The 12,053-nt window shown below is 36.4% G+C and overlaps 1 protein-coding gene across 1 annotated transcript in view; it reads right to left on the bottom strand.

Moving 5' to 3' along the window:
• FAM185A (family with sequence similarity 185 member A) overlaps window positions 1-12,053 on the bottom strand; it is a 50,910-nt gene that overhangs the window by 33,036 nt on the left and 5,821 nt on the right. The window contains exons 3-4 of the mRNA XM_044769428.2: window positions 9,701-9,793; window positions 5,081-5,219 (exon numbers count right to left, since the gene is read on the bottom strand). Coding sequence (XP_044625363.1) covers window positions 5,081-5,219; window positions 9,701-9,793 — 232 coding nt within the window. The remainder of the gene's footprint in view (window positions 1-5,080; window positions 5,220-9,700; window positions 9,794-12,053) is intronic.

Here is a 12,053-nt window from a genome sequence, read left to right on the forward strand (position 1 = left end):
ATTCACCAGTGACTAAACGTCCTTCTTAAGCAAACTGGGACATTTCTTTATGAAATTCTGAGGGCTGTCAAAGTTATCAACTGTGTTGTATAATTAATGTAACTTCCACTTCTGTGAAAGTTCCAAAATCCAAAGGAGTTATTTAAGGAAGAGTTTAAGCATGTGCATATTGCTAAATCTTTGGGGAACAAAGGACTTTTTAAGTACAGAGAAAATGAGAGAACTAATACTCAGCAATTTATTATCAAAGTATATTCCCAAAGAAACTAAAATAAGACCGTAAGTTACACAGGGAATCTTAATATTTAAAATACTGTTTTACTCATTAATCACTTATTCCAAATAATAATGTAAGTTAAATATAGAACACTAAAACAACTGTCATGAGTACTCCTATATGTTAAACCTAAGCGATTTGTTTAAATTATGTTAGAAATAAAACCAAACCATTTCAAGCAAGCTCTTCTTTCTCTTTAAAACAGTCAGGAAACTATATATATTTATATTTGAAAAATATATTTAGTAGAATACACATAAATACATGTATATCTTACATACACATGTATAGAATTCTTTAAAAATCATAAATATTCAAATAGCAGAATATAATAAAATATATTTCACACAGAATCTAAATTGATAATTTAGAAGGAAATCAAGATAGTAAACACTCTCGAAATTTTATACCTAAACACAAACTATCCAAGTACCTATTCTCCTACAAGATTCCCAGTTCCAGAACAGTGGGCAATATTTGTTACGTCAAGGAATAAACTAGTGTCTTTCGTATTAGAAAGCACATACTTAACAGATGTGATTCAACTACCTTGCGCATAGTAACTATTACTAGTCAATCAGCTCACTCATATCTTACCTGGAAAACACAGACAGCGATACTTAAAAATTCCATTTGGGAAAACATTTAGGATAGACTTTCTCTTTTCTACACATGGAGTCAAATTGTAATGCCAGGAAGGACATATTACTCCTTTCATTATCCCTTTCCTCACTACTGGGCATCCTCTAAGTACTTAGCACTATGTTGGGTATGGGTTTGCCAACAGGGTACATGAGCAGAAAATACAGACAAGAAATAAATGTCATGCTCTCACTTCCTCTCATGAAAGTCTTAGAATCCACACACTGCAGATGAAGGTAGCAGCATCACTTTTATGGGGTGAACTGAGTCCCAGATGCCTCCATGCAGCTAAGCTGAACCCAAACCTTGTATGGAACACCACATTCTGTGCCAGAAGTCATCAGGCATAATAAACGATCCTGAAACAGGAGTTTACAGTACAGAACACAGCTGAAGCAGTGCATCTGTGCTGCAGTGCTGTTTGCCTAGAGGAATGCCCTAGAGTGAGCCAGAAGACCTCAAAGCAGTGATGGAATCTGCACTGAAATCAAGAAGTTCACTATGGCTGTGGACACAAATTTGTTTGAACACTGTTTAAAAACATCTCCAAAAAATCGAGAAACCTAGATCAAATCCTTGCTCTTCCGCTAACTGACTTTTAATTGAGAGGGAACAACTGGCTATTTCTAAGTTTTGTTTTCTGCACTTGTAAACAGCGAATTGTCCATGAAGTGAAAGGCGCTGGCCCATGCAGGCACTCAGTACATGCTCGCTTTCACTGTGCTTTCAAATACCATCATCCACCTACCAACACAAAGGCTCCAGACTCACAGACCTGGTAAATCCACCAAAAAGACAGTTATTGCCATCACATTTGTGGTAAAATGGCTTTTTACAACATCTCTATGTTGGGTTTTAAAAAATCTACCTGAAAAAAAAAATCAGTTTAAGCCTTACTTAAGAAAAAAAGAAGCCAAACTAAATAAATCCTGAACAGGCAGGTCTTAGAATGCATATATTCTCGAAGTTTGTTTCCTGTAAGTCAGATGTTTAGAAGGAGCAACATATTTTCCCACAAAAACAAGTTTCAAGATCCCCAAGCCAGCTTGTTTAATGTTAGCCAAAATAAATCCCTAATTTCTGTTCTACGACCATCACCATTTAGAACAAAGAAGTCACTGGAACATGTATTCAGAGTTCCAGGTTGGGATGATCCGTGGGAGACAGCTGTTCCTTCTAAAATCCCACTAGCGAGAACACAGGGGCTTCCTTTCACGAGCCCTGACTCCAACCTTCTCATCTACGAGAGAACATTGCCTGCTCTTCTGTACCTGTCCCACCTCCAAACTCCAAACTCCAAACTCCACTAACATGTTCACATAACCCCTTAGGACAAGGATGGAAACGGGCGGCATGGGAGGGGGAGGTAAGAAACCTGGGCTTGTCTGAAGGGTGATTTGAAAGGAGGCAGGCACTGGGGTGTGACTAGGAAATGAGGAAGGTTTCCTTCTCACCCCTCCCTCTTTTATATAGTTACTTTCACTGAAAAACCAAAGCAGAGTGAGGGCCAAGCACTGGACCAGGAAAGCAGGGATTAACATAGCAGCTCTTCTGCAGCGGCTGGATCAGACTCCCCTCCCTCGCTTCTTCTCACTGCTGTGCTAGTGTTACAAACAAGGACGGCATTCAGTCCTTCCCGGAGACCGCGAGTTCTTTCACCACAGGTATCATCTCCTGCCTGACTTTGTACCCTTGGTGCCTGAAAATCTGGCACACAGTAGGTGGTCAACATATGTGTTGAATGAATCAATAAACAGAACAGTAGTGGATGCTGTGACTCATCACCCAGAACCCACTCTATAACCGAAGGGCCTATGTTCCTGGCTGTTGGGAGCATTGCTGGCAGACAGGCCTCAGTCAGCCCTTAGGGAAAAGCCTCGACTGAAGAGCCATCCTGGCCGCAGATCATACTCCTTGCTGGGGCAGCCTGCATCTAACGACTGGGAACACAGGCATACCTTGGAGAGAGCATGGGTTCAGTGCCAGACCACTGCAGTAAAGCAAATAAAGCGAGTCACAGGAATTTTTTGATAAAAGTTATGTTTATACTATACGAAGTGTGCAATAGCATTATGTCTAAAAAAACAACGTACATACCTTAACTGAAAAACACTTTATTGCTAAAAAATGCTAACCATCATCTGAGCCTTCAGAAAACTGTAATCTTTTTGCTGGTGCGGAGTCTTGTAAAAAATATAATACCTGCAAAGCGCAATAAAACGAGGGACGCCTGTACAGAGGTCCAGCTCCCCTCACCCCAACCTGAGACGACTCTAAGGACCGTCCCAGCGTCAGGGCTCCCCCTTGCGGCTGTTGAGTGCGTTACAGCCCAACTTCTCCCGTGGAAACCCGGCTTCCCTCCCTTCCACGGCATTGGTCCCAAGGCTTCCCCAGCAAGTGTGCTGCACTCTCGTTTCCACCTCAGAGTCTGCTTGCAAGAAACCCAACCCGAACCAACAGTCCCAAAGAGGACCTAAGTGTGACGCAGGTTTAAACCGCCCAAGGAAAGGTATCTGACTTCATATTAAAGGTCAGTAAATATAAAACGCTTTAAGAAAGGCCATGCAATGAACTCTTTTTATCCCCAGCAATTTGTTTCCATTTCAGCTCCTTTAAATAATCAAGAGACCTAGAGTATTTTGAGGGCCACCTCAAAAAAGTGCATCTGTTTTACTATCATGTAAGCTATTAATGACAAACTATACCAAATTCAACACTTGTCTAACTTAAAACAAAGCAGAAAAAAATTAATGAATTTAGTGTAAACAGTATAAGGCACTACAGAGAACAGAGCTGTTTTTATTGTGTTAATCAAGCTGACTTTATAAGGCATTGCTTTCCCATTAAAAGATACTCAACATATTAAATACAGTACTTCTAATTGCAATTAACAGTTAGAAATTCGATGCTTACATAAAAATCACTGTTAAAATATGAAGAGGTGCAAATTCCCAGCAAGGCACAGCTAAGTAAAAAATAAATGAATAAGTAACAAAACTATTTGCTTTATCTGGATCCAGCTCCACTGGACTCAAGCTATTTTGGGCTCAAATAATACCTTAATCTTGCGAGAATAGTTGATGAGGACTCAAATATCTTAACCTTGCAAGAATGGTTGTTAAATTGAGGCTCAAGAATTATTTTAAGCATAATAAGTACTCATTTTTTTAGATTTTTTTTTAAACTGTAAGACTACTTAGCAATTTGCTACGCAGCATGGCTAGATACCATCTGATAATTCATGCTCACTACTAAAATCTGGAGGCATTGCCAAAGTGTATAGACACCAATACTCAGCTTTCCTGTGGAAGCTCAATGAGTGGTCTATATGTGGAAAAAGTTTCAGTCCATACTTCCTGGAAAATGGCCCAAAAGGCATTTAGTAGATGTGCACATACTGTCCTTCTTGCCAGAATAAGTGACTCAATTCTATCTGTATCTATTTCAGCAGACACACCTGGACTGGAATCATCTGCATGTGGAAATTGAAGAAGCATGCTGAGTGACACTGAACACCAGCATGCCCTTTGCCTACTACTTCACCGTTATCCTCTTCTTTTCTTTCAAAGATACAAAAATTAACTAAGTAATATTACTTGTCTGCAGAGACATGTTTTGAAAGTCCTAAGATGATATTTAATCAAAGAAAACGGAAAATGGCAGGGTACTGAGAGGACCTGGTGCCAGTACTAACACACATACAGCATTTTAACCAAAATTAGTATCACTGAGTTGCTATAATTTGATTCCACAAATGTTTCATTAATTTATTTAATCCTTAGCTTCCCTATCATAAAAGCAACCACTCAGAACCCATCTTTATTTTTAACACCACTTTTATTTTATTGTGCTTCCCTCTGAATATCTCCTGCACATATTTTCTTGTTTGTTTCCTTTTATAAGGAAATGCATTAAAAATCAGTATTATTATTAGCTTCCTAGATAACAGCATAATATTCAATTTCTTGCCAAAATAAAATTAAATAGCTTTGAGTCATTTTATTTGGTGGGTTTTTTAAAAGACAGTTAGTCTGCAATTAATTATTTAGACAACCAGCTTCCTGATGGCAGATCTTTCTTCAAGTACAGAGAAACAGAGTCATCTCTTAAAATTTACGTTATGTGGAAAGTCTGAGCCGTATTAGGCCTTTTTCATCTTACCATGAACACTTCCTAATGTAATATCCCCAGCAGCAGAAGATAGAAATGACGAATCTGTATAAAGATACTTGGCTTTCAGCAAACCATCTTCAGTAGATACACTAACAGAACTTCCCTGCAGTTTATCTATGGTCACAGTCTGGTAAGAGAAAGACACACATCAGTTCACTACAAACAAGACGGGTAGAAAGCCAGAATGGCACTGACGGAGTCAGTGGGCGACTACATAAAAACACTACCTAGCACACAATCACTTGACTGACTTTGATTCCCTAGCTTTAATCACAAGATTGTGAACAACAGGGTCTTCTCTGAGGAATGTGGAACAGACCCATTATATTCCTTCATTTATTTAGATCTTCTTTAATTTCTCTTAATAATGTTTTATATTTTCTATGTAGAGTTCCTCATCTTTTAAATTTATTCCTATTTGATATTTTCTAAGTGCTATTATTAAAGATATCTTTTTAAACTTCATTTTATTTTAATTGGCTGTTGTATTTGACCTTAAATCCAACAATTTCACTAAACTCACTAATTCTAATAATTTACCTGAATTAAAAGAATTTTTCTACATGCATAATTACATTGTCTACAAGTGATAGTTTCATTTCTTCCCTTCCAATCCTTATATTAATAGTTTTTCCTGCTCTTTCTTACCTTACTATCTGGCTCAAGCCTCCAATTCAATGGTGAATAGAAGCAATGAGATAGTAAGCATCCTTATCTTATTCCTGTTCTCAGCGGGAAAGCTTGCAACATCTCATCATCGAGTAGGATGCTTGCTATAGACATCTTTTAGATTCTTTTATAAGATTAAGGAGGTTCGCCCCTATTTCAAATTTGTTTTATTGTTGTTTAAATCATGAATGGTTTTTGAATTTTAACACACACTTTATCTGATTTTATTGGACTATTATATGATTTTTCTGCTCTAGTCTGTTAATGTAGTGAATACACTATGATTCTTAGAACTTTTCCACTTTACATCTAATAAAGCAATAGCTTTCCATTGAACAAAATGGAAGGAATTTAGTATTTATCCCTAAACTTCCTTAACAAAATTTGCTATGTATTTATGTCTCAAATATTGAGCACAATGTAAAATGAAGACATTTATTTAAGGATTTCAAATTACCTTTATAGTATTTTAAACAAATGTTTTATAAGCATAAAGCGAGTGTTAATATAAAATTGTTGACATAAAAACTGACTCACCAGGAACGCTTGCTACAGTTTTGCCCAGGGTCAAATTCAAGTATTGCACCATAGTGTTTAAAGAAAGGATATTATTGTTTTTCAACAAATTGGCATCAGTGTCATCCACTCCTAATATGTCCTTCAAAAACTGTTGAGTTCAAAATGTCACTTAATAAGAATTGAGTTTTAAGAAACTAAAATATTAGAAGAAAATGTAAAAGTACAAAAAAAGAAAGAAAAGAACCCAGAGGTTCTTACAGAAAGCAAATTAAAATTACTCTGCCCTCTGGATTTGAAGTATATAACTTTCTTTTTTAATGGACTTTTTTTTTGGTGAGGAAGATTGGCCCTGAGCTAACATCTGTGCCAATCTTCTTCTATTTTGTATGTGGGATGCTGCCACAGCATGGCTTGATGAGTGGTGTGGAGGTCTGTGCCGGGGATCCAAACCTGCGAACCCTGGGCCCCTGAAGTGGAGCACATGAACTTAACCACTACATCACTGGGCCAGTCCCTTAATGGACTTTTATTAAGTATATAATATACACCCAAACTGCTTCTTATCTACTGCAGTTTCTTTTAAGCTAATTACAGATTCACTGGAATTTTTACTTCGAATGCAGTTTCAACAAATCTGTCAAAGAAAGATAGATATTTTACCTACATTCATATTTGTGAGAATACAAATGTTTTGCATTCCTCAGAGTTATAATAAAGGTACAAAATTCCTGAAAAAATTTATCCTTTACCTACAAAGTTTCTTCATGAAAAGTTGCTTTATGTATGGTTTCAAATTCTCCAAGTATTTCCATAAAGCAGACATCAAGTAGGAATACTCCAGCTTTTTATAGATAGTGAGGATATTTAAGTGAACACCAAAAGATGAAATTGAAAGAATATTTGAAACTTAAGTGAATTGGCAAAGGGGCACTTTTGATTGGATTCTCCCCACAACCAAATCAAGCCTCTAAGAGACGCCTTATGAGGATCCTGAAAGTGTCCAGGATTTGCTTTGTTCCTTAAACACTAAACATGTTACTCTGTGGGAAGCTAGAAAAATATCCTCCCCTGCCCCACCAAAGCAAGTCAAAGTATAACACCTCCTCCATAACAATAATGTAGTTATTTTAAGCAATTGTTCCTTAAAATTAATTTCAAAGAAATTCAAGTCCCTGAGGGCCACCCTATAATGCACTATACCAGATACTAACTGGAACAATTAGACTTAGAACACTACAGTTCACAGCAAAACATTGAGGCTCTGATTTATAGTTATTAATGCTAATGGAAAAGTCATAAATCGACTCTTTGGATTAAACTGTATAGCTTGCTTATTAATAGAAGGAGCTATTTAAAGAAAGAACAAAAAGCAGATCCCTGGGGCCAGTCCCGTGGATGAGTGGTTAAGTTCGCGCCCTCTGCTTTGGCGGCCCAGGGTTTTGCCGGTTCAAATCCTGCACGTGGATGGCACCACTCATCAAGCCATGCTGAGGTGGCATCCCAGATGCCACAACTAGAAAGACTCACAGCTAAAAATATACAACTATGTACCGGGGGGCTTTGGGAGAAAAAGGAAAATAAAATTTTTAAAAAAAAAAAAAGAAAAAAGTAGATCCCAAAATCAATATCTTCCTGACATCGATATTGCTATAAATTAATTTTCTTTTCTACATGAAAAGGAAGATTTTTCATAAGGTTAGTTATTATAAATCAATATAACATATAATGACAACCAAGTTTTAAGGAAGCATGTGGTTTTGCAGCTCAAACTAGGAAAGAGAGGTCAACCAACAACCACGTCATCAATTCATCCAACATCAGATGAAGTGGATTTCTATCTTCTCTGTACCAAACTGAGGATACCGAAATTAACAATACAATTTAAAAACAGTCACTCCATATAAAATGGCATGTAAAGAATGCTGTTAAGAGTTTATAGTGTTCATTTGATTCTCACAATCTCATTGAGTACGAAAAACAAGTCATACCACCCCTGTTTTATGAATAATGAAACGGAGTCTCAGTAAAGTTAACTGGCAGATCTGGGACTGGTCAAGCTACCTTTCCTGTGTTTCATGTACCTTTACCATCATCATTTAGTAAACACTATATTAGAGCTGGCTAGGTGCCAGACATTGTTTTAAGTACTTTATCTGTTCTAACTCATTTAACCCTTATAACAACCCTCTAAGTTAAGTCCGTAACTATTATTCCATTTTCCAGAAACCGAGACACATAGAGGTTGAGTAACTTGTCTGAAATTAAAGAGCTTAAGCCAACATTCAAACCCAGGTAGTTTGGTTCTCAGTTCTGTGCTCCTAACCAATTCATTAGGCTGCCTTTCAAATATCTAAAGCACATTTCTGTGAAAATTGCATATTAAAAGTTAACATATTTCACAACCATTTATGTTACATAAAAAAACACAAACTTAGAAATATGCTTTAAAAATTAACACTATATATAATACAAATAGAAAGAAATATCTAGACTGATTCTTCAGTATAATATAAAATTTACTCAGGCAAGAAACAAAATAGTATAACAGAAAGGAGAAATAAATGAATATTTAATAAACCACAAAAGTTGGAATAAGTGGAAACAGTGGCCAAAATATTCAAATAACAAATAATTTTAAGGGGCCAGCCCCATGGCGTAGTGGTTAAGCTCAGTGCGCTCTGCTTTGGCAGCCCAGATTTGTGGGTTTGGATCCCGGGCGCAGAGACCTACAGCACTCGTCAGCTACACTGGGGCAGTGACCCACATATAAAAAACAGAGGAAGACTGTTAGCTCAGGGCTAATCCTCCTCAAGCAAAAGAAGAGGAGGCTTGGCAACAGATGTTAGCTCAGGGCTATTATTCTTCCTCAGCAAAAAAAAAAAAAAAAAAAGATTAAAAAAATACAAACTATCTTTTATAACAACCAAAATCCCTATGGCTAATAAGCTTTTAGAGAACAGTAATGCTATCTAATGGTGTCCTCTTGTGGAAAATACTGAAGAAAGGTGAGTTTTGAAACATCCTTTAATTGCCTACAGGCAAAGTAAACAGGTCTTGAAAAAACACTCAAACAAACCTAACATATAAGAAGTTTAATCCCCATACTGGTGGCATCACTTAATGATCTATTTTAATTCACGGTCATAAAAATAAAAATCTCTTCAGAACTGGAATTAAACATTAAGTATTTAAAGTTGTTATTGATTCCAAATAAGACACTAAATAACTGTTAAAAATATTAAATCATAAACTAAAATTTAAATTGTATAATAATCACCTCGATTTCAAATTTGAATTTACTAATGAACTGAAATGCATTAAAAAGGCAATGTTACACAACAAATTTTGTAGAACCAACACATTGTGTGAGCCAACTTGATGCAAAATTACAACTACTAAAAAAGAAAGTTTCAATCTTACACTTTTATCTGATGCATGAATATCTATATTTCCATAAATTGTTCCCAGACAGATCACTTTGCCTCCTTTTGTTTGAACATGTAATTTTTGACTCTGAAAGACAAATATAAAAATACACATAGAGAAAAAGAGAGAATAAATTTTACTTACACTAATAAAAAAATCTTCAACATTTTGTACACTTCTTTTTAAATAATAATAAAGCAGAAAAAGAGAACCAGGGATGAAATAGAAACGCTCTGTTTGGAATAATAACCTCAACTAGCAAAGAACGTCAACTGCTGTTGACATGACTAAATAAGCAATCTGGACTCAAAGAGAAAAAGAAGAGAGACACGGGTGTTCCAGTAGCTTCCCTGAAGAAGGGCTTGGGAATCAAAGCTCACTGTGACCAGCCAACTGAACAAATTGATGATGAAGATGACAACTATAATCACTGTTACTGTTCACCGTCGTTAATAACCACAACAGTCACCACTTACTTGGCATTTTCTTTGCACCAAATATGATATTCACTACTTTACATGAACTGTCATTGAATCCTCACAACAACTTGGAGATGGGTATTATATTTTTCCGATTTCACAGAGGAAGAAATCCAAGAATCAGAAAGGTTAAATAACTTTATCAGGTGACACAGTTGGAAAACAACAAAACGTAAACTAACAGTGACGATCAAGCTCTGTATCATTTCAAAACCCACACTCTTATGGCTGGAGTCATCTGAAGGAGGATATATTCACACTTAGGGTAACAGCCCACTGACTGCTTAACTTTCTAGCACAGCACATCCCAGAAACTGGAACTAAGTGAAAAGGTTGCTAAGCACAAATAAAGCAGTAGTCACAGTTAGCTTCCTCTGCCAGACAAAACATGTGTATATGTGTGTGACAGCTGATTTCACACTTGGAAACAGTGGTAGAAACTACTATAGGTCCACCAAAATCCATCTTTTCCTCCAAAGTAAGAGGAGTATAGCTGGGCCCATGAAGAGACAATATTTTCCAGCTTCCTTTACCTCTTAGGTGTTGCTAAGTTCTTGCCGAAGCAATGTAAGTGGAAATGCTACACGCAATTTCCAGGCCAGTGCTTTTAGAAGAGTTGGTATGCCTTCTCCGTGCTCTGCCCCTTCCACCAGATGAGAGCAGATTACAATGAGGCTCTAAGAGATGGCAGAGCCAGATGAAAGGAACCTAGAATGTCTGAATAGAAAAGAGCCACCCACACACTTGAACACACGTGAGAAATAAACTGCAGCTTTGTATATGAGCCATTAAATGTTTGGTCTGTTTTTTAGAGCAGCTTACTCTACCTTAACCATTTACACGTCTTCAATTCTGCCACAATTACAAAGAGAAAAAGAAAAGGCAAATAGCAGAAGAAGAAAAAGAGCAAAGCAAACTCACCAATACCATGACCAGCAACCGCAGAGAAGTGTCTAGAACGTAGGGAGAAAAAACCCAAAACAACCATAGATACCGTCTGGTTGCTTTACTGAGGGGTCACAGTAAAACCTTAGGTAAAAGAGCCTAGGAATGAATTTCAAAAAATTTAGTGAAAAGGGCAAAATGAATCATCTTTAAAAGTTTATCTTAAAAGTTTACAGTATGACAGACAACGCCCATAGAGACATGAGTCTGAAGTCAAATTGTATTTATCGTCTTAATCAAGCAGACAAGCAATTGATGAACTTTAGAAAAGAGTATCTCCAAAATAACTGTCATTTTAAATCAAGAGTTCTTAACCAAGCGTACATGAATTTCTAGAGTCTGTGAAACTTAGGAAATTGTAAGCAAAATTTCACATACTTTTCTCTAAGGAGACAATCATCAGATTTTCAAAGAAGTCTAAGGCTCAAAAATGTTAAGATATTATTATAATTTAAAGCTCATCTAATTCCAAAAAATACGTGAAGTAGATTATAAAATATGTAAAACAAGATACTTAAAATAAATGTTTAAATAAATCAAACTATTTAGTAAAATATAAACTATTATACTGCATAAAATGCGAATGTGTGGCATGCAATGAGTTAAGGGTCTGTTGCCTAAAAAATTTACTTATCTATTCCCTAAGAAAGCTGAATAAATGCAGTATTGCCATACATTTTGCTTGGACAATAATGAAAGGTTAAAGAGTATGAGCTTACAAATCACAAAGACCCAAGTTCAAATCTCAGCTCAATTTATTAGCTATGTAAACTTAAATGAGTTCCTAAACCTTGGTACCTCACACTTTCTTCCTTCATAAAAGGAAGATAATTGAAGAATTAAATGAAGATTTAGCTAAGTTTCAGGTACATAATGAGGATTCAGTAAACAGTGGCTATAATTATTGCTAGAAACATTTTATT

The sequence above is a fragment of the Equus asinus genome, chromosome 1 (genome assembly GCF_041296235.1).
Source record: "Equus asinus isolate D_3611 breed Donkey chromosome 1, EquAss-T2T_v2, whole genome shotgun sequence".
Taxonomy (NCBI): domain Eukaryota; kingdom Metazoa; phylum Chordata; class Mammalia; order Perissodactyla; family Equidae; genus Equus; species Equus asinus.